Consider the following 24728-nt stretch of genomic DNA (forward strand, 5'->3'; position numbering starts at 1 on the left):
GAGGAATCAGTGAGGACTCAAGGATGACTTCTATGTATTTGGCTTCAACAACTAGGCATATGGTAATGATATTCATCAATTCAGTTAAGTCGCTCAGTTGTGTCCGACTCTTTGGGACCCCATGGACTACAGCATGCCAGGCTTCCCTGCCCATCACCAATTCCCAGAGACTCAAACTCATGTCCATTCCTTCAGTGATCCCATCCAACCATCTCATCCTCTGTCATCCCCTTCTCCTCCTGCCTTCAATCTTTCCCAATATCAGGGTCTATCAGTTCAGTTCAGTCACTCAGTCGTGTCTGACTCTTTGTGATACCATTAACTGCAGCATGCCAGACCTCCCTGCCCATCACCAACTCCCAGAGTCCACCCAAACCCATGTCCATGGAGTCGATGATGCCATCCAACCATCTCATCCTCTGTTGTCCCCTTCTCCTCCTGCCCTCAATCTTTCCCAGCATCAGGGTCTTTTCCAATGAGTCAGCTCTTTGCATCAGGTGGCCATAAAGCTTGGGTTAAGGGAAAATGTACAGCTGTTTCAGTTCCAAGAAGTTTGAGAAATTTCCTAGACATCACAGTGAAAATGTCAAGCAAGTGATCAGTTATATAAACCCAGAGCCCATTGGAGAGATTGGGATTAGAGATTTGGGATTCATCAGTATACAGATGTCATTGAAAGCCACAGTGTGAAAACATCTGTGGAGAAATTATATAGTCTTTGAGACCAGCATTTAGAGGTCAACAAAGCAAGAAAAGTCAGCAAGAAGGGCCAAGAATGAGTGGTTATAAAGAAGCAGAGTATAGCATTATGGATGCCAAAGCACAGTGTGTTTGAAGAAGTGGGGAACTGTCACCTACATGACTTGTTAGACAAATAACATGAGAACAGAAAAATGATCATTTTGCTTGGCAACCTGGTGACCTTGGTAAGAGTTTATTCAGTTAAGGAGGGCAAGTAGATTGGAAAGAGCTGTTGAGGTAGGTGCTTTTGATGGGCTGAATACCTGCCTGCATGCATGCTCAGTCCTGTCCGACTCTGCAACCCCATAAACTGTAGCACGCCTGACTCTTCTGTCCATGGGATCTTCAAGGCAAGAATACTGGACTGTGTTGCCATTTCTGACTCTTTGGGATCTTCCCAACCCAGGGTTTGAACTCACATCTCCTGCATCTCCTTCACTGGCAGGCAGATTCTTTACCATTGCACCACCTAGGAAGCTGATGGGCTGAATAAACCTTATTAAAATGAAACAGTATTCTTAACATAGAAATGTTATCATTTTAACTCATACTGAAATGTATGCTTGATTTCATGACTATCACACTATAGGATTAGTATATAATTAATAGCTTCATAGCAGTTAAAATTAAAAAGAAAGTGGTGAGAATCTATAAGAATTAGCAGCAAATAATTTGTGAGTTTTTAAAATGCTTTAGGGAAATATGACTTAATACTTAGTGTTCCAAATGGCACTGCTCTTATAAGCAGTAAGTATGACCTTCTGGCTATGATATTGAAAAATTTAAAAAAAAAATAGGAAGAACAAAGTAAACTATTTTAAAGACTTATTTTCAAATGTCACCATAGCAATAAATTATTGATTTTCACATATAAAATTAATGCTTTTATTTATAAAGTATTTTTTAACTATGAGTAACATAATACATAACTTTGCTTTAAGAGATCATTTTAAAGACTTACAGAGTTTGAAGGAACCCAATTAAGTGTGTTCTGTGTGTCTTTTCAGTCTGCCCTTAGCAAGACTCACAATGTGAGTTCTGTTCTACTTGCTATCAGAGGAAACCTCATAGGAACCCAGAGAATACTGCCTGCTGGAAAAAAAAAAAAAAATGAGCTCATTTCTTCATAAAGTCTCTGGCTGTGGCCAAAGAGAACACAGCATCCATTTATAGAGTCTCCTAATTGGCACTAGGCCATTGTCAAGGCTTGCACTTCTTTACTGGCAAATGCAGCTCATTTTTATTTGTGCTCTCCAACAGATTCAGCTACCAATGCTCACAGATTTGGATTATGAAAAATTATCTAGGCAAGTAAAAAGAATTGAAATATGAGACAGCTTGGTAGCTTGGCAGGAAGAGGGAGGGAGGCCCAAACTACATGGAAGAAGGAGCATTTTGTGAAAATGAACAAAGCTCCATGTTCTCCCTTGAATAATAAAAACACTCATCCACATACTAACATGAGACAGGGATTTTATTATCAATTGTCACACATAGTGGTTTTATTAGCACCTATTCAAGACTAAGCTAATTTAAAAGCACTTGAAATCTTAGGCAGATGTTTTTAAATGGAAAAAAAAGTTCAAAAAGCTCTGCATCATATAATATCTGCTATAAATAATATAAGGCTCAGCTCTTCCTTAGTCTTCAAGCATATCCATTTACATATGAGCTGCCCATACTAGGCAGCATCATTCTCTAGGGCAACAATGTTCCTTGGTCTGTCAGAATTTTATGACATGCATTTTCTCTTTTGCCTAATTTTAAATTCCTAATCCATTTCATGTTGTAATACATCTCCTCCCACACATGATTCCTATCAGATGTCTCATTAGTTCTTCTTAAAATTAAAGGAAATATCACTTTGAAAAACTGGAGTTCTTCACTAAAGCTCAACATTAAGCATACTCCAAGACCTCAACTTTTCACTCCTAAGTATAGACCCCATAGAAAAAACTATGCACATTCACCAAATGACATGCACTAAAATAAATGTTATGAATAGCAACACTGTTCATAAAAATACACAATTATACATGACCTAACTGTGCCCAAATCAAGAATGACATTAATAAAATTATCATGCAATGAAAACTACTACAATGACAATGAATGCTCTAAAACTTTATGCAACAACATGGAGAAGTCTTAAGAACAGACTGTTGGGCAAAAGATGTAAAATAACAGAAATTATAGCATAGACTTTCATCATATAAACTGTTAGTACTTTATCCTGACTAGAAAGCAGAAGAGTGATTACCTCTAATGGGGTCTAGTGAGTAGAAGGGGACATAAGGGACTTCTGAAACTCTATTATTCTTGGGTTGTTCACCTGGGTGCTGGTTACACAAATGTGTTCAGTTTGTCAAAGTACATCACAATGTATTGTTAAGATATAGTCACATTTTTGTACTGATTTAATAGGTAAGTCATTAAAAAAAAAAAAAAAACAACTCAAGTTTACATGAATGTTGGCTGAGGTGGAACAGAGACAGCTCAATATCAAGTGTAGGTGACCAAGTTCTTGTTCATAGATATTATCTACCTCTTACTACCAGCTGAAATTTGGCTATGTGACTTGCTCTCATCAAGGAAATATGAGTAGAGATGAGCACTGCTTCCAGTCCAAGCATTAAGAGCTAGTGTGGGGTTCACAGTCACCGCTCTTCCCTCTGCCTCAAGACTGCATCCTAGGAAGAAGAAAACACAGGAACTACGGGCAACTAGTGTCAGATGTGCAACAGGAGTAGAAAAGTGTCCTTGTGAAAAGTCACTGAGACATTATCCTGAATTACAAGGATGGGTATTTTGGACTACTGTAAACATAAAGAACAAAATTATTTCTATCATGTCCTGTATACTCTACAGAGTTTACCCAATTTAATGTTTCAGATAATCTTCCAGACCTGACCTAGTACTCTTGTCTCACAGATTTTCTTGGGCATGTCAAAGCTCTGTAGGTCTCCAGATATTATCTACCCACATAGAGACCATAAACCCTCATGTTCCATTCAGCTCAATACATTATTTCCAATAAATACTGAAGTCCACTGGGACAAGGAAAGCTCAATCAGCTCATAGTGACATTTTCTTGGTTGAAAATAACTGTAGATCCAGCAAGATTTGACCCCCAGTAGTTTTTCTCCACTAAGTGGTATTCCTAGACTTAACAAATTTATGTAAGGGAGATACCAGCAACAGGCTAAGTCAATCAGATTTTCTCTTCAAAAATTGGAAATCTGAATGGAAGAAAAAAAAAACCCAGAAGCTCTTGAAAGTAAAAATAAAAGTGAACTAAAAATTGCATAATATCCTGAAGCCTTGGTTATGAGCTACCCTCATTTCCTCTTAATAAATTCACCTATTTTTCTTGGAAGCCAGAGTGAGTTTGGTAGCTTAAAACCATGACAACTAACTATCAGAAATATTTGTGTCCCTGGATATATGAAATAATAGATCACTAAACAGAGACCCTGTGTTTCTGAGGTGAACATAAAAATAATGCCTTACTTCTCAAAGTTACTTCTGTGCTTTTTAGTTCCTGGATTTTTTTTTTTTTCTAGAAAGGTGATTTTTTTTTTTTAATTTTATTTTATTTTTAAACTTTACATAATTGTATTAGTTTTGCCAAATATCAAAATGAATCCGCCACAGGTATACATGTGTTCCCCATCCTGAGCCCTCCTCCCTCCTCCCTCCCCATACCATCCCTCTGGGTCGTCCCAGTGCACTAGCCCCAAGCATCCAGTATCCTGCATCGAACCTGGACTGGCATCTCGTTTCATACATGATATTTTACATGTTTCAATGCCATTCTCCCAAATCTTCCCACCCTCTCCCTCTCCAATAGGGTCCATAAGACTGTTCTATACATCAGTGTCTCTTTTGCTGTCTCGTACACAGGGTTATTGTTACCATCTTTCTAAATTCCATATATATGCGCTAGTATACTGTATTGGTGTTTTTCCTTCTGGCTTACTTCACTCTGTTGGAAACAGATGCACAAAGTGGCTTTGCCCAAGAATCTCTTAAAGTTTTAGGGTTACTTTTAAATTGCAACCCTTCTAAGCAGATTTTTTAAATGAATTAAAAGAAAATAAAAACCATGGTTGGGTTGAGTTTTCGGTCTTATAATATGACAAGAGAATTCTCCAGAATATGTATGGAAATAGTGGTTTATTTTCAGTGTCACACAGATACCAGTTTGTTCTATAAACTATATTTCCGAAGAGCAGGAAAGTGGGAGCCATTTCTTATGTATTATCCACAGAACTGATGCAAAGAGAAATGGCATTTTGAGTAGAGCTAATCGCTTACATTTGAGTAATAATGGTAGGCAAGTAAGGAAAAATGCAGTTACAGTAAGGGAGAATTTAAATAATAATACTTTTCCAAGTTCAGATGACATTCTCTAGGCAATGGTAAACTGGAAAAAGTTTTCAAACAAGGGATAATATAATGAAAATATTATTTCAGTCCTGCATAATATATTAAAACATGGAAAATCTTGTTAGCAGACCAGTTAGCAGGATTGTATAAGAAGATAAAGTACTGAACTATGACATCAATGGAAAATACGGATATATGTATATATATGAAGAAAAGCTAGACAAACTTAATCTACACAACTTGGAAACTGATAGGAGTAAAGAGATTTGGAAACGTCTAACATGACTCAGTTTAAAAAACAAAATATCTTGACAGAGACGAAAATGTTACGGGTGAGTTGGTTTGGGAAGATAATGAAAGATGATAGAACGAATAGCCAAGGCTGAAGGTCAATGCACGATCCATACAATACAGGGCTCAAATATCACATATTCAGTGTTTCTATTTTTTCCAATGTATTAAAAATAATAAGGGATTTTACAGATATAGTTAGACAGTATGAGGAAATTTAGAAATACTATACATCATCAATTTCCACCCTCCCCCTGCCCCCAATCTGTGAAAATCATGGCTTAGAGAATAAGACAAGTTACAGACTGGAAGAACATGCAAATATCATTTTTGACAAAGCACTTGTAGCAAGATTACATAAATAACTCTCAAATCTCAAGAAACATAGTTAATGCAAAAAGAGTTATCAAAATAACTAGCAAGTGTATATGGATGTGAAGTAAGATGGCTGAAATACCCAACTGGGCTTGTTAAAAAAGTAAGAATAGCCAGGAGAGTAAACAGACGGTATCCAAATAAATTTAACATAGGATGGGCTTTGCTCCTATATTTTATGATTATTTATGATCAGTTGATTATCTGACTGGATCTGTTTTTCAGATGAAAAAAGATAATAATAAATAATAACTGAATAATCTTTTGTTAATTTTGTTCAAAATGGAGCCCATGAGTACCTCTTGGACTTCTTAATTAATTGGTTTTACAATATTAAAGAATCTTATTCTCAGCTTCTCTTTGTGTGAGTTTAAAAATAACTCAATTGCTTGAATTTCATGAGAAAAAGGACAACCACAACAAAATCCACAGTGACAAGTCTCATGTGACTTGAAACGGGAACCACTGATCTGGAAAGACAGAAAATCTACATTTGAAAGATGCTCATAACAAACTAGATAATCTCAAAGACATGTAAATCTCTTTGGGCCTCAGTTTACTCATTTGAAAAAAAGCATTTGGACTAGATAAGCAGTTTTAACCTTTACAATATCCCGTGCGGGGGGTGTGTGTGTGGTGTCTGTGTGTGTGTACCATAGATTCCCAGGTAGGACTCAACACCAGGTCTGAGTTAGAGCTCTGGGATCTATCTTTGTAGTAAGGAACCCTACTGATGCTGAGGCAGAAGGTCTTTGGATCACACTTAGAGAAACAATGGACTGGAGATAGAAGGTCCCTACCTCATGCAGCTCTAATATTCTATGATTTAGTCAGCATCTTTCATTTTGTTCTTCCCTGCTTTTTAGCAGTGCAGACCAGACTATTAGAGTTGTCCTTTTTCATATCAGAAAGGCAGCAAAATTACTAGGGTTTCCCTTAGATCTGTATTTTCCATGAACAACACAGATAACCACAGACATCCCAGAAAGAGCTTACTTTTCAAAACCGCTTTCACATGGGATATCTTCTACCACATAGCCTCACCTTCTCTATAATTTTTATAATTCAAACAGGCCTCTTAAACCACAATTGATCTTTAAGGAGTCACCTTTTAGATCATCTCCTCAAAAAGATTTAAACTCCTAAGTACACGATGGAATTATATGATATAAATGAAAACTAATGATATCCTTAAATGGTATTTAGGCAAATCAAAAGGTCTACCGAAGAAAATTATGTTTGACCTTTAGTTTCAATTTCTTATGTAATTTCATCCTGTTGTTTTTTCAATAATAAAGAGAAAAATTACATTTAAAACATGTTGATATTTAGTTAAGGGAATTCAACTATTGATTCTAAAAGAAGGCTTTAATTTTATTTGAAGAGTAAATTCTAGATGATTAATCCACCCTTGACTTAAAAAATGCAAATGTTTCCAATAATAATGATAATTGGCATGCCAGCAAATGACATTTGCTTTGAGAATATTAAAGTTCTCTGAGGAAATATGGGTATAAACATTCAAAATTAAACTTTGAGATAATTAATTGTATTAACCTTAAATGGATAATAAATCACCAGAAATAAAAATAATCTTTAAGTGCTAGAAAAATCAAAATAATAACATTCATTTATGCTGCTCAAGTATACATACCATGTGGAAAAATCCTGAAGCAGAGGGCTGATACCCGACATTCCAGACAAAATCAGATGAGGGTAGTAAATTAGAATTCACGTTCTTTTCCTTCCAAATAGGTTGTTTGGGGCCAGAAATTTCCATGCACTGAGGCCCACTTTCTTTATCTATAAAATAGGGACAACTCTGGACATATTAGCAAGTCTGTCTGTGTTAATTCTCAAATTAAATGAGGGTAGTGTAATTTGAAGTGGCTCAGTGGCTACAGGGTTTTTCAGGTGGCTCAGTGGTTAAGAATCCATCTGCTGATGCAGAGCATGCAAGAGACAAGGGTTTGATCCCTGGGTTGGAAGTTCACCACTTCAGTATTCTTGCTTGGAAAATCCCAGGGACAGAGTAACCCAGTGGGCTACACAGTCCATGGAGTCACAAAGAGCCGGACATGACTGAGCAACTGAATATGCACAGTGTAACTACAGACCTCTTTTATTCTAATGTTTAAACTGTGGTGCTTGAAAACTTTAATATTCTCTTCACATTGGCTAAATGTGAAAACATACGCTCAGTCACTAAAAATCTAAAATGTTCTATTTGGAAACAAATAGGAAAAAGAGACACATTTCTGGTTTTAATTAGTTACAGTAATAGAGCAGGCTTTGTTTTTTACTTTTAAAATGTTGTTTATCTTCTGTGACCTTCTGTAATCTTTCTCTAAGTCACAGATTGGAAGATCCTTTAGATTCTTATACCCTTGGTATATGAGAAACAGTTAAGTCACTAAGAGATCATGACTATAATAAATTTTAGGGGGTATTGATCCTGACAATATCTATGGACATCAATTGTTTTGTGTAAATTAAAAAATAGATATAACTGAAACAAATCACCTGGAACTATATTAAAAAATAAAAATCCCAAGCATATAGTCATATCTGGGTTTTCAATACTAACAAATTACAAACCATGAAGATATCTTCCATAACACCATCCCCTTACCTAGAGTTTGCTTTCTGAAAAGAAACCTACCCTGGTTATCACTGTATTCACAGGGAAAAACACAATGCCTGCTACTTAATAGGTGTTAATTTTCTGTAATTTATGGATGAACCAATGAACAGGTATAATAGTTCTTAGGAAACAACAGAAATGTATAACTTTGTTGTTATTTACTCATATTCAGGTAAGAATTCAACTAAATATTCAGGAGAACAACATAAAAGAGATCACATTACCCTTTAAAATATGACTGAGATCAATCTTTTTTTTCCTCCCCTAAATTGGAGACTGAGTCTCTTTGTACTCGTTTGAGGCAGGGTAACACACTGGCTTAGGACAGGAATAATTTTGAGTCAGGCAAGAATAGGTAAGAATCCAGAATGTCCTCCATACAAACATTGCTAACTTGAGCAAGTAATTTCATCTTGTTGAGGCTCATTTTCTTTACTTAAAAAACTAGAAAAAATAATTTTAACTTATGGTGCTACCGAAAGATTTCAATGTCAAAATTTTATAAATTATTTAGTATGGTGGCCAGCACAAAGTAACTGTTCAATAAATAACTGCTACTATAGCTACTAAATATATTAAAAATCAATGTTTACATAATTTACAGCTTTCTTTAACTGGCCGGTGTTAATTTGATAAGACACAATATAATTGTTTTTCTCTTTCTTGTCAATATATTTCAAGACATAAAGAGATCAGTCTGCTTTGTATTTTCTTCTTATTTTTTCATTCCTGGAACCAAGATTAATAATACTTTCCTTTCCTTAGAGACTGCAAATATTAATTATCTTTAATTCAAATTCAAGCCTTTCCTCCTCTATGACACCTGAATAATTTCAGTCCATATAATCTCACCCTCTTCTGACTTCCCACTACCATCACACTACATATTTTAGTAGCTAGTGTTTATGCTTATTTATTTCTGCAACTATACAAGGAGCTCCTTAAGGGTAAAGGATACGGTTACCAATTACACTGTTTTTCTTTTCTGTACTTCTAGTGCTACCCTTTTAAAATATTGTTTCATGTACAATAGGGGTTGTTTCTTTTCCCTTCTCAACAAATAAACTGTACGTCAGGAATATCAGAAATTTTTCCTTCTTAGTTCTTTTTATTAGTCACACATGCACTAAAAGGAGTTAACACAAGAGGCTGGGATAAGTATGTGCTTCACTTATTTGAGAGATAACTGTGGTTGACCACTCAAGTGACAACTCCCTCCCACTAAGAAACATGTACATTGTTTCCTTCTCCAGTACAAGTGGGTCTACAGGAAAAGGTAGGGCTATGATGTGCATGTGGGATCTCCCCTCCAACATGCTCAAAGATAAGAATTCAGTCAAGTTCGGAGGGGTAGGGCCTATGGTAAAGTGGAGAGTGCCTGCTCTGCCTAAAGATGTTCAAATGAAAAGAGAAAAGGCAGGGGAAAAGGAGGAAAAATCACTACACCCAGCCAAAGTAAACATACATTTGTGCCATATCTGCCTGAAGGATGACAGTTTTCTTGAAACAGCCTGAAGGCTGTCCATAGATTCATATTCATTGGACTTTTGAGAGCAAAAGCCTCAATCTTTATTGAAAAATTATTTATTGGGTCACTCTTTATTTGTATAGTTTGTCATTGTGTCTTCATAAGTATATTTACACTTGCCATATAATATCTAAAATTGGGATTTAAAGATATCAATCCTGAAATGATAATAAATCATACTTTGTCTTTTAGCACAGGATCAGTAATTTTCATGATCTATTACATCTGTGTGACTTCAGTCTTCATATGTGAAATTTATGTATATATAATCACATTTGTGTGACTCTAGATATATGTAATTTACACATTTATTATAAATTAATATTCCCATGGTGTTTTCCAGGTGGCACTAATAGTAAAGAACCCCCACTGCCAATGCAGGAGACATAAGAGACACTGGTTTGGTCCCTGGGTTGGGAAGACCCCTGGAGAAGGGCATGGTAACCTACTCTAGTTATTCTTGCCTGAGAATCCCATGGACAGAGGAACCTGGCTGGCTACAGCATATAGCATCGCAGAGAGTCAGACATACATGACTAAAGCAACTTAGCACACATGCACACAACAATATTCCCATACACTATATTAATATATTTAAAGCAGCGTAGTAAACTAATATAATAAAGCTATTTATAAAACAAACGTATTATAAATTAAAATTTGACATATATAATATAAAATTTATATAATTGAAAAATTCATAATTTAAAACTCTATATCTTTAATTTGGAGAAGTGTTTTAAGCCAACAGATATGTGGAATATGCAAAATACTTTGCTAGAGACTGAAATGTTCATGAGGGATAAGAAGTAGCACTTGAAAGATTTTTATTAGGCAATAAGTGATGCTAGATTGTTTCATTCAGCTCAGATTTTTAACAATTGTTTTTAAATCAGCATAGAAAAGTTTGTAGTTTGATGTCAACTTAAGTATTAAAGTGTTTCTCACCAGTCATTTAACAAAATATTATAACAAATTAAAAAATGTTTTGGGATTCTGAATATTTATAACTAATTTTGTTCAAATAGTTAGATGCTCTAAAAATTTTCACAGGACAATATAATCATCAAAATGCCTTCCTCCTCTTATTGAAGTACTACAGTTACCTGCACTTTTGGTGAAGACTCCAAAAGTACTTTCTCCTTTATGTGAAAAAAAATTAATTTTTCATAAAAGCATGTGATTGAGCATTCATATTCTTTTCAAAGACTCATTAAAAATATCCCTACTTCATATTTCTAATAGTTTTGCTTACTGTATGTGGATAATGATTTTTATAAAATATGCTATTCTACAAAGCTGAAACTGGATCAAGTTTTTACTTTTCCAAATATATCTTTCAGTTTATTTACATTGCCATTTCTGAGGTATGATGAAAAAAGTTAAAGCCTCAGTATTTGGAAAATTATATATGATTGTCTATTGAAATAATAGCAAATATACCTGAAAAAAAATATTATTAAAAACATATTTCTTCTAAGTTTCACAAACTATTATCAGTTAGATCAGTTCTTAGGAATCATTTTTACAGATCAAGAAATTCAGACTAAATAGGTTAATGATCTAATGTTGAAACTCCAATACTTCGACATTTTACTTTTTATCAACGATGGCCTCACTCTAAGAATTTCTCTTTATTTGTTAATTTAAATAATGCTGAGCTATTATATTAATCTCATTAAGTAAAACAGAGGGAAAGTAAAGAACTGAGTAAAGTATTACCTCTTCCATAAACAAGATGCCAAGAAAAATGAAGTCTACTAGATGACAAGTACCAAATTAAGTACTATTTCTATATTTATGTAAATTTATCATAATACCTGGTCATGTGCTAGGCATGTGGCAGGGTGTTCTCTAAATGTGGTTTTGAATGATCTACTAATCAATCAGAGGCGTATTTCAGCAGCATGGAGAAGAATATAGTATGATGGTGAAGCTATCTTAGGCCTTAAAAAATTATGTTTGTTGGATTATACATTTTGTAGACTATGAGTGTGTAACTGATTCACAGTAATGGGCTAGGTGAAATAGAAGATCATCAGAAAGACCTTTCTGTCGGCTCACATGATTTTCAACTTGACATTCTTTCCCTTTCCTTTCTCTTTGCCATCACTCCTACTGCAAAGGCCTGAAGACCACAGGAAATTAGAAAGATTTTTAACATGGGCACAACAGATTGAACCCACTGAGACAAATCACGTGTCTCAGGGAAGCCACTCTTTGAAAGTGGCAAATGAAAACAATGACAATGGTAAAACAAAAATAAACATGTACTTAAAAAATATATTTTAGAAGAGAAGCTAGGGGAATGATCTGTGATTAAGACACTCACACACTGTCAAAATACAGGCCTTCCTCCAGAATTTTATTACCAAAGAAAAAGAAAGAAAAGTGAATTAGGTCAGGAATGTGTTAGAATCTCTGGTTAAAAGATTCCAGAAAAATTGCTGTATTAAAAACATGCAGCATCATAAATCAGAGATTAACACTAACAGGGCTTTCAGAGGAAAGCATGCTAGCTGTGCCCAATGGAAGCATCAACACAGCAGCTTCTGTCAACAGCTTCCTAAACCTCAGTGAAGATGTCAAGGTGCTAATGGATTTGCACAACTCTTTTGACCATATGTTTTCTGGAGGTATGAAATGAAATCAAATTTGATTTGAGTGATATTTGAAAAGTACTGGAATCATAAGAAAAAAGGACAAATTAGGATATACATTATCTATTCTAACACGTTCAACAAAAAATCCTACTATGTGGTTTGACTGGCAATTTGATAGGTTCTATACCTGAGAAGCATTTAACCCTAATAATGAAGAATTAAACCAATACTATTTATGAACAGCATTTCCTATAACTGTAGCTGAGTAAGAAGGAAAGATTTGAGATGCATACAATATTTTTGCATAAATCAGGAAAAGAGACAGAATAAGTTTAACATAGTTAAGTGGTTCAAATGTGCTTGACATTTATGAAAATGTAGTAGTTATTATAAAAAAGAAACAACATTCTATTTTTTATTTGGAAACACAGAACAAATTATATAGAAATCCTTATCAGAAGTATACCTAGAAATATCCAATATGAATTCATGGCAATCCACAGTAAATTGGTTTCTTTACTCTGGGTACTGAATTAGAAATCTATTATGTTATCTGTCCTTTAATTTTCTTCATTTCTAGCCTCATGAGACCATTCCTGAGTGAAACACAACTAAAAATTACCTTAATATACTTTAATCTTAAGGAGAAGTAGAAAACAAATGGCTGAAAAAAATTGCTCAAATTTTACATCTTCTGTTCTTCTACAAGCTGCCTGCTGCTGCTGCTAAGTCACTTCAGTTGTGTCTGACTCTGTGGGACCCCATAGACGGCAGCCCAACAGGCTTCCCCATCCCTGGGATTCTCCAGGCAAGAACACTGGAGTGGGTTACCATTTCCTTCTCCAATGCATGAAAGTGAAAAGTCAAAGTGAAGATGCTCAGTCGTGTCCGACTCTTAGTGATCCCATGGACTGCAGCCTACCAGGCTCCTCCATTCATGGGATTTTCCAGGCAACAGTACTGGAGTGGTTGCCACTGTCGTCTTCTTGTTAAGTTCTAACGCTCAGTATTTCAGGATGCAGCCTTATTTGGGAATAGGGTTTTTGCAGAGGCAATCAAGTCAAAATGAGATCACTGGGTGGGCCCTAATCCTATACGACTGGGTTCCCCAGATGGTGCTAGTTGTAAAGAATCCACCTGCCAACACAGGAGATGTAAGAGATCTGGGTTCAATTCCTGGGTTGGGAAGATCGCTTGGAGGAGGGCACAGCATCCCACTCCAGTATTCTTGCCTGGAGAACACCATGGATAGAGGAGCCTGGAGGGCTATAGTCCATAAGGTGGCATAGAGTCGGACACAACCGAAGCAACTTAGCATGCATGCGTGGTGTCCTTATAAAAAAGGAAATTTGGACACAGGGACAGACAGCCACAGGGGGAAGATGATGTGATGATACACAAGAAAAGATACCCATATGATTTGTGTGATGTATTCAAAAGTCAAAGAATGCCAAGGGTTAGCAGAAAACACTGAGACAAGCTGGGACCTGGGACTCTTTGCTGCAGTGCTGCAATGCTTGCACCTGGATAAATTGCTCCTCCAGTGACAAAATACCAAGAAACTATAAGGTACTTAAAAAAAAAAAATGCATGCATGCACAGTTGAGGCAAATCATAGCAAAAAAAATACAAAAGAGCAAAAATCTCAACTACTACTTCTGAAGAGCTGGGAGCAGAAAGCAGGTTATCATGCATTGCCCCTGTACACAACGTCACCTAAGGGGTGGACAAACCAGTAAGCCACCCTTCCATCCCCCTGGACACACCACTACTCTCACCCCATATAAGGAACAAGCTCACCCTTCCCTCAGTGAGCAAACAAGCAAGGGAACCTGTTGTTTGTTCTCCCTCCTGCTGTAGCACGGGCTAGAATAAAGCCTTGCTTGACTTTTCTGTTTGGCCTCTAGTCAATTTCTATTGATTGGGGAAGGCCAGGAACCCTGGTTGGTATCAACACCAGAAACTGGGAGAAGCAAAGAATGATTCTCCCCATAGCTGTCAGCAAGAGCCTGGCCTTGTCCATACCTTGACAATCAGAGTTCTAGTCCACGGAACTATGAGAAAATAATCTGCTCTTGTTTCAGGCTACTCAGTTTTTGGTACTTTGATACTGCAGCATTAGGAAACTATGAAACAGAAGCCTCAGAGAACTTATGATTCAACAAGCTAAAAAGCTGATGAAGAAAAAGGATGAGGTGTCTTGCTCCCCAAGAACACACAGCTCCTACTGACAGAACTCTAGAAGCATGAGCATGGCATTCTTGATTACAAGATTAGGGCTGCTTCTCTCTGCCTTGACAGGCTGAAATTTTTCAAAGTAGGTACATCAGCAGTTCAGTCCTTTAATCTATTTTATTTAGAGACATTTGCTAAAACTGAAAATAAATATCAGTATTCTGTTTCCCTTTCCATTCTTTCTAAGCAGCCATATTCCAATTTCTAAAGCTGTTTTCTGAATCTTCAAAGTCAAATTGAGACTTATTAACCCATTTGATACTTGATACTTGATTTTTATCAAATGACCCATTTGATATGATATGCAAAGTGATGTAACAGAAAGTATTATTAAAATTTTATTATAAAATTGAGAGGAAAATGAAAGTATCATGAAAGTCTTTTTAGTTATATAACATTTCTTGGTAATATTTGAATTATGGAGCCCCCTAAGGTACAAATCTTACAAACACCTATAGACATCATGAATTGTTTCATTTTTTATTTCACTTGTAAGAATAATTAATTCCTCCAATTAATTTGAATTAATTTGAAAACCTCATGAAGGCAGAGAAAGATTTTTTGTGCATTTTAGTACCTCTAACATCTAGCACTACACTCAACACAAAATTGATGATCAGTAATAGATGAACTAAAAAGCCTCTTGATGAAAGTGAAAGTAGAGAGTGAAAAAGCTGGCTTAAAGCTCAACATTCAGAAAACGAAGATCATGGCATCTGGTCCCATCATTTCATGGGAAATAGATGGGGAAACAGTGGAAACAGTATCAGACTTTATTTTTTTGGGCTCCAAAATCACTGCAGATGGTGACTGCAGCCATGAAATTAAAAGACGCTTACTCCTTGGAAGAAAAGTTATGACCAACCTAGATAGCATATTGAAAAGCAGAGACATTACTTTGCCAACAAAGGTCCGTCTAGTCAAGGCTATGGTTTTTCCTGTGGTCATGTATAGATGTGAGAGTTGGACTGTGAAGGAGGCTCAGCGCCGAAGAATTGATGCTTTTGAAGTGTGGTGTTGGAGAAGACTCTAGAGAGTCCCTTGGACTGCAAGGAGATCCAACCAGTCCATTCTGAAGGAGATCAGCCCTGGGATTTCTTTGGAAGGAATGATGCTGAAGCTGAAACTCCAGTACTTTGGCCACCTCACGTGAAGAACTGACTCATTGGAAAAGACTCTGATGCTGGGAGGGATTGGGGGCAGGAGGAGAAGGGGACGGCAGAGGATAAGATGGCTGGATGGCATCACTGACTCGATGGACGTGAGTCTGAGTGAACTCCGGGAGTTGGTGATGGACAGGGAGGCCTGGCGTGCTGCGATTCATGGGGTCGCAGAGAGTCAGACACGACTGAGCGACTGAACTGAACTGAACTGAATAGATGAATGCATCTGTTCAGAAAGTATTTATCTAGCATTCACTATGTGCTGGACATTACTTCACATGCTGAGAATAAAGTAATGAATAAAACATACACAAATCCCTGCCATTGTTGAGCTTATCTTCTAATGAAGAGACACAGAGAAGAAACAAGACAAATTAATTAAATGGTATATTGGGAAGTGATAAAGAGAAAAATAAGGCTGGGGGCAAGGACTGGATCCTGAGGGTTGTTGCCATTTTAATTAGGATGGTAAAGGAAGGCTGCAATATTTTAATTTGACATTTGACACATGCACAAAGACCTACAGAATGCATGTTTGAGGTATGCTTCTAAGTTTTAAAGTCTAGTTGCATCTTTTGTTGCCAAGACATAAGGTGGTACTGCTTCCTCCTTTGCCTAGGATGGTCCTGGTTTACATGCCTTTTAATATGATGTAATGACTAACAGCTCCTCCATTAATTCTTACCAGTGTCCCAGATTGAAAGACAGATTATATAGTCATACTACTTAAATCATTATCTTTACATGGTATGTATAATATTTGTTAAATGAATGAGTAATATATATATATATACACACACACACATACACACACACACACATCTCATGTCTCATCATTTGTTATTTGTCAAACTGTTTAACCTCCTTGTGCAGCAACATTGCCATCAATCCCCAAACTGAGACTGAGACTGATGCTGAGAGAATCTTTTAATATCCTAAGGTGAAAAGCTCAAAAGATATACTTATGATTAACATCAACAATAACAATTTCCTCTCACTATGTAAGTTTTATTTAGCACCCTCCTTGTCTTTCATTTCACCGCTGAGACCAACATCTTTATAGAGGTCCAGATGGTGCAGAGAGATTATGACAATGAAAGGTGGCTCACACTGAGGGCCTAAAGGAAGGACAAATCACGGCTTGCCTGAAAGACCAAATTCAATTACATACTTACTGCGCCCTTATCAGATGGGGCACTCGCTCTGTACCCATGCCTCATGCAACTTTAGATAACATGTGTATAGATTAGTAGTTGTACACCAAAGAGGAGTGCTGTGGACAATTAAAATTCTTCCTACTATAAGTAAGCCATATCACATTCATTTTTGAAGTGGGGGTTCATCAACAGTGAATAGCTGTGCAGAAATCCCATGTTAATTATCTAAGAGTACATATTAGAAAAGACTTTAGGAAATTTTGAACCATTCCCTTTTGCAGGCTGGCCCATCCAATTTGTATAAATAGGCTGTCAGAAGAAGACAAAGATTTCACCTCAGATGTGTAATTTACTCCCCCTGTCCCATCCCAGATTCAAGAAGACATGCTAATTAAAACTAGAGTTGCTTTTTTAGAGTCTGCATAAATTCAGCCCTGTCAACTTTGCCTATGCCCCTCTGCAAAGTGGAAAACAGTGATATTCTACATACCAGACTAATGTATAAATAACTTCTATGCTCATTTAGCCACTTCAGCACATCCAAAAAGATGACATTATGAATGAGCTACATTACCTAGAAGAAACAGACAGACTAAATGTAGGCTTCTACACAACTTAATATGCATCTAATGTACAACTTAAGCAGTATCTTCCACACTAAGTGACAGGCAATTTATCTCCATACATCAGTATGTGTCATGAATATGACACAGCTTTATTGTTGAAGGATTTTGAAAATTTCCAGCCGTAACTAGATTTTCCTATCTCCATTTATTAGAAGCTACTTGTAAAAATCAAATTAATTGCCACATTCATGCCTCTGCATGCTGCCATTTAATTAATTTTATTTAAGCTCTTCCTATTCTTTATTGGAATCAAGCCAAACAAGAGGTCACTGTCTAAAAGTGACAATGCTACATATACGTGTGTATATATGTACACGTTGTCACTGCTAAAACCCCTCTATTTCTGTTATGTAAACGACCTATATTAATCACAGGATATCCACCTCAATATAATACCCATTATTGAGGATGCTTGTTTCCTGGCAAGACAAATGTCAACAGTTTTTGAAAACTAAGCACTGTTTATTGTTTAACTGGCAGTTATATATATATATGTATATGTGTATATATATATGTATATATATATATAAAGCATATCTGATATTTTTACTATTTGTTTGAAAAAAAGTTCCAGAAAAACATCCATTTCTGCTTTTTTGACTATGCCAAAGCCTTTGACTGTGCGGATCACAATAAACTGTGGAAAACTCTGAAAGAGATGGGAAAACCAGACCATCTGACCTGCCTCTTGAGAAACCTATATGCAGGTCAGGAAGCAACAGTTAGAACTGGACATAGAGCAACAGACTGGTTCCAAATAGGAAAAGGAGTACATCAAGGCTGTATATGGTCACCCTGCTTATTTAACTTATATGCAGAGTACATCATGAGAAACGCTGGACTGGAAGAAGCACAAACTGGAATCAAAATTGCTGGGAGAAATATCAATAACCTCAGATATGCAGATGACACCACCCTTATGGCAGAAAGTGAAGAGGAACTAAAAAGCTTCTTGATGAAAGTGAAAGAGGAGAGTGAAAAAGTTGGCTTAAAGCTAAAAATTCAGAAACCGAAGATCATGGCATCCCGTCCCATCACTTCATGGGAAATAGATGGGGAAACAGTAGAAACAGTGTCAGACTTCACTGCAGATGGTGACTGCAGCCATGAAATTAAAAGACGCTTAGTCTTTGGAAGGAAATTTATAACTAACCTAGATGGCATATTAAAAAGCAGAGACATTACTTTGCCAATAGAGGTCCGTCTAGTCAAGGCTATGGTTTTTCCAGTAGTCATGTATGGATGTGAGAGTTGGACTGTGAAGAAAGCTGAGCACCGAAGAATTGATACTTTTGAACTGTGGTGTTGGAGAAGACTCTTGAGAGTCCCATGGACTGCAAGGAGATCCAACCAGTCCATTCTGAAGGAGATCAGCCCTGGGATTTCTTTGGAAGGAATGATGCTAAAGCTGAAACTCCAGTACTTTGGCCACCTCATGCAAAGAGTTGACTCATTGGAAAAGACTCTGATGCTGGGAGGGATTAGGGGTAAGAGTAAAAGGGGATTACAGAGGATGAGATGCGTGGATGGCATCACCAACTCGATGGACGTGGGTTTGGTGAACTCCAGGAGTTGGTGATGGACAGGGAGGCCTGGCGTGCTGCCATTCATGGGGTAGCAAAGAGTCGGACATGACTGAGTGACTGAACTGAACTGAAAAAAAAGTATTCTGTAATTCTTGTAACCCAATGAGTTTGTGGGAGAAAAAAAAAAAACTGCCACATGGTCTTCATATCAGCACCCATTTCCCTCTGTTGTGTTGCATGTATGTAAGCCATTCAGTCATGTCTTCTCTTTGTAACCCCATGGATTGCTGCCCGCCAGGCTTCTCCATCCATGGGATTTTCCAGGCAATCATACTGGAATGGGTTGCCATTTCCTTCCCCAGTTGTTCTGCATAGCTATTTATTAAACCTAGAATGCATGTGGTTTGCCCGTTGGGAGACAAGAGTAAAGGAAATCTGTAGAGATGACTTAGACAAAATTTCCCACTGATTTAGTTAGTAATTCCACACATTTTTCCCCCTAGAAAACCACAGGTAACCTTTACATACAAGCACCTGGTTGTTTTTTTTATCGTTTTGTGTTTCCAAGCATTAATCAAACATACATGTTCTTACTGAATTCTTACTGAATTCTCAGCAACATAAGGTGTCAAAGATGGGTCCTGAATTAGAATTCTCAAAATGTCAGGTGTGAGACCTGAAAAGAAGGAAGGCTCCTCACTCAAATCAATTTGCTCCCTCCAATCACTGCACTGTACTAACCAGATAATACTCCTGGTCTGCAAGCAACAAACTCTTTTTGTTGTTGTTGTTGCTTCTTGCTTTTAAGATGTGAATTGTGTGGTATATTTAGCTCATGCTACTGTATGTACTTATGTACTGTATGTACTACTCATGCTACTGTATGTACTTATGTACTGTACATAAGAAATCTTCATGCCATTTAAAAGACTTCTATATATTTTCAAAAATATGCTGAGGATAGATTTTACCCCCTAAAAACATTCTAAAAAACATCATAGGTGTAAAACAAAAGTTTTCCCAGCAGCAGTGATGCCACTGAATTCTTCACATGGCTTTTACCATGGAAGCAACGATTTAAGACAAAGTAACAATTTAAAACAAAAATATAATTTTATGATTCTCTCATTTTTGTTAATAATTCAGGAAATTGGCATTCTGAGAGAATCTATAATCTATCAAGGTCACAGCATAAGAAGGTGAAAGAAGTTAGATTGAAAGCCAAGCCTGACTCTAGAGTCAAGGCTCCAAGCTCTTGGCACTCTGCCATTTGTCCTCCCAATCCTAGTGTTGCCTGCAAAAGTTATCCTTCAATGGGTCAGGCTGTCACCTTGTGTCAGTCAGTTTAGTCACTCAGTCATGTCCAACATTTTGTGATGCCATTGACTGCAGCATGCCAGTCTTCCCTGTCCATCACCAACTCTTGGAGCTTGCTCAAACTCATGTCCATTGATTGAAGGATTGAAGTCATCCCCTTCTCCCGCCTTCAATCTTTCCCAGTATCAGGGTCTTTTCCAATGAGTCAGTTCTTCACATGAGATGGCCAAAGTATTGGAGTTTCAGCTTCAGCATCAGTCCTTCCAATGAATATTCAGGACAAAAATGCTAATTACATATTTGAGAAGAACTGGCCCCTACTACTTTGCCTTGGCTTGGTGGGCAAGTGGTTTTCTTGCTTTTAACCTACAATCTTAGATGTGGCAGAAAGTTTGAAGGAAAACTGAGGGCTAAGGAGCCTTGGAACAAAAACCTGAATGAAATACCCTGTGTGGTTTCCAGTTATCATGTCAGAAAGGATTCTAGTTCAAGGACTCAAGAGCTGTATATGATTTATTTGGTTCTGAATTTCCCCATATCTGGTATGAGTCTAGACCTGAAAGTGATCAGGAGGAAACAACTAACAGAACAAATCTACCAAGGCCAGTCTTTGCAGGCAGTAAAGTGCCAGGGAGTCTGGGTCTCACTGCACACTCTTGGAGGGAGAGAACCCCATTGGTGAGTTCCCAAACTTGCAGCTTCGAGGAAGATAAAACAATGGCATCCAGGGCTTATAGGATGGCAGAAAAGGAGACTGTTCAAGTTGATCTAAAACTGAGTAACAGCCTTGTCTTAAGAAAAGTAAGTCCCGTGTGGTTCTCCACATACAGCTCTTTCTGTGTCCTACCTCTCATCATGCACTGTGCTGCTCTTGATGGAAATGCCTTGCTATCCAGTTACTTTACAAGATTTTTCAAAGAACAACTCAAATCTTTCTACCACCAGAAAACTCTGTTGATCCCTCTGATTTCCAGCCTCCCTAAAATGCTACTGTATGTGCATGCTGAACTTTGTAGGTCAGAATTTAATTTGGCCCAAAAGTTTTAACATTCCCCTCAATTTAACTAAACTTTTTTTAAGACTTTTTTTTTAATGTGGAACATTTTTATAGTCTTTATTAAATTTGTTAAGATATTGTTTCTATTTAATGTTTTGGGGTTTTGGCAGCGAGCATGTGGGATCTCAGCTCCCCATCCAGGGATCGAACACAACACACGCCCCTACCTCAGACAGCAAAGTCTTTACACTGGACCTCTATGGAAATCCCCTTCAGTAAACTTTTAACAGGTTTCTTACTGTCTAAAGAATGCTCCTTATGCCCTTTTACTTACAGCATTTACTTTAGAAACTTGCAGTTATAAATTATTTCTCTGCCCCTTTGAGAAAATAAATCTTCTTCCAAATTCTTGCCAGTTCTACAACATAGGAATGTTTTTTCTCAAGGACCTGGGAGTCATCCCTTTAACATGTAATCATCAAGAAAGATAGACTCCTATTCTGTGGGATGGGAGGAGCCTAAATTTAACAAACACTGAAACAAGAGGGTCTATTTACATTGACCAACCTCTCCCACCAAAGTCCAGTGTGCCTTTTGCTTCAGTGAAGTCAAGTTGAACTCATCTCTCCTATTGAAATTACCTGGACCCCTATTGCAGTAATCTTGAATAAATTCTTCTTTATCTGTTTAACTTGTTTGGTATGATTTCTCTTTGACATACTGTCTTATAAATTAAGCACTTGCTTCCTGTGTGACAACTTATTTGAACTAGAATAAAAGATCCTGTAATTACTCCAATAAAATGATCCAAGCTTTTCTGAAAAGTTCTTGGTTAAAATATTTCATTTCTTCCTCTGTTTACAACTTCTACCGTCTCTCTCTCTCTCTCTCTCTCTCTCACACACACACACACACACACACACATACCACATTTACACCAGATGTCTGAATTCCAATCTTTGAAAAAACACATATTCAGACTTCCTCCTCCTTTGTTTTTAACAAGGAACTAGTATGAAATATGAGCTTCCATGGTGGTCATACGATTTCCCTTCTCTGGATCTCAGAAAACAGATTATAGATGAAAAGTGCATTAGAGATATATGTACAGTTTATTACCCCTTATGATTATTTTGACTCTCCCACATTAGTCAGTCTGGGTTCAGAATCCTCAACATCACAATCCAGGTAGCTCGTTCTATTTAATCTGATTTCATACACAAATGAGAATATGCCTTTCTTAGGTGGTAGTTGTTTAGTTGCTAAGTCATGTCCGCCTCTTGTGACCCCATGGACTGTAGCTTGCCAAGTTCCTCTGTCCATGCAATTCTCCAGGCAAGAATACTGGAGTGGGTTGCCATTTCCTTCTCCAGGGGATCTTCCCAATCCAGGAATCAAACCATTTGCCTATTCCCCTTTCTTAGACTACAAGAAGCCCTTTGAATCTAAAGAATATTTAATTTTAAACTCTGTCTTTTGTCAAGGTTCATCAACTGTATGCTTAAAGGGCTGTTTTGTGCTTCAGTGAGCAAACTATTTCACATTGTTAAAAAAATCAATATCAAAGAATAAACTGATTTTTTTCATATATCTGAATTGTAAAAATCACTGTCAGATGGTAACTAAAATGAAACAGACCAAAAATATGCTCAAAAACACCAGATTTTGTTTTCTTGACAGAGGAGAACTTTTCAAGTCATTATATCTTCCTTGGAAAATAAACTTCCTGATTGTGATTGCCTGGAAAATTTCCCCTGCTTTTGTTCTAAAAATAGTCACTATGGTTTTTTAGGGAAAGCAGCAGGGGTAGGATGTTACCTTTTCTAATGGTACAGTCACCCCTTGGTGTCTGTAGGGGACTGGTTCCAGGATCTTTCTGTCTTGCAGGTACCAAAGTCCTTGGATGCTCAAGTTCCTGATATAAAATGATCTAGTATAGTCAGTCCTCTGTGTTCCCAGGTTCTGTATCCATAGAGTCAACCAAGCCCTGCAGTGGGGACTGTCAAGCAGCAATGACCTCCTTTCCCTGAAAATTGCTCCCAAACACATGAGGAACCCTCTCCTCAGCGACATAATGGACCAACTCATTTGCCACGCTTGCATCCAGAGACCCATCCCCAATCACTCTTGTACATCATGGTACACACTTGACACAAGACGACCAGTGTGATTTTCAGGGAATTTGGAAATTACTATGTTTTTATTTTCTATTGAAATATATATAGTTGCTTTACAAGTATGGCTTATTAGCTTTAATTAAAATGATATAATTCCTGAGCAACAGAAGATCTTTCAGAGGAAAATGACAAACAGATAAAAACATAGATGAGAGACCAAGAGGTGAGAAGGAGATAGAGAGAACAAAAACATGGCTGCCTGAGTTTTTATCTTGTTTTTATTAACTTCTTTCAGGCTCCTGTGAGGATCCTTAAATTTTATAAGATACAACTATGACCTCATAATTCACGATTTTTTCCTAATGGTGGCTTAAATTATTTCCTTTAATTGAAAAGAAAAGAGACACTAAGGTACTCCTAACTGTGGGTCTTTGTTTTTATCATCAGTAATGACAGAAAACATTTCAGAGAGTTTAAAAGTCTTTTCAGTAATAGAAAATTGAAGGAGAAACTGGTAAGCTGTATTACTGATGGTCTAAACAGCAAGGAGCCCAGGTGGAAGGGCAGATGGTTATAGCCAGAAGGGGAGAAAATGTGCCAAGTTCTTGGTACCCATGGGATATAGAGATGGAAAGTGAATGGAATGCTGGCTAGGAGAGAAGCTGGCCCCATGGGATTGGACCAGGCAACAGGACCTACTCTCCCATATGGTAGCCCTACAATACGACATCTGAAACACCATCCTAAATTGACTCTAGAATATTCTACACAAGGGAAATACCCTCTTTTCCCTTTTTATCCCCTCTAGACAAAGAAGGTAAGAGAGAAAGAATTCTAAACAAGAATAGGAGTGATCCTTTCTTTTCTCTGGTCACTTGAACTTTGAAGAGCTATTGATGAGCTTCTGATTCCATCTACTATTGTTGGTAAATCAAAACAGAGAATAAAAAGATAATTTTATGATTAAAATATATGTTTGTCTATTTGCTCAGACCCCAATGGAGAGTCATACTTCTGTC

General features: G+C 37.1%; 1 protein-coding gene across 18 annotated transcripts in view; it reads right to left on the bottom strand.

Annotated features, from left to right (window-relative positions):
• NRXN1 (neurexin 1) overlaps positions 1-24728 on the bottom strand; it is a 1252733-nt gene that overhangs the window by 1012809 nt on the left and 215196 nt on the right. The window contains 1 exon segment of one of the 18 annotated variants that reach the window (NM_174404.2): positions 19469-19479. The exons of the other annotated variants lie outside the window; for them this stretch is intronic. Coding sequence (NP_776829.1) covers positions 19469-19479 — 11 coding nt within the window. 18 annotated transcript variants of the gene reach the window in all.

Source organism: Bos taurus, chromosome 11 (genome assembly GCF_002263795.3).
Source record: "Bos taurus isolate L1 Dominette 01449 registration number 42190680 breed Hereford chromosome 11, ARS-UCD2.0, whole genome shotgun sequence".
Taxonomy (NCBI): Eukaryota; Metazoa; Chordata; class Mammalia; order Artiodactyla; family Bovidae; genus Bos; species Bos taurus.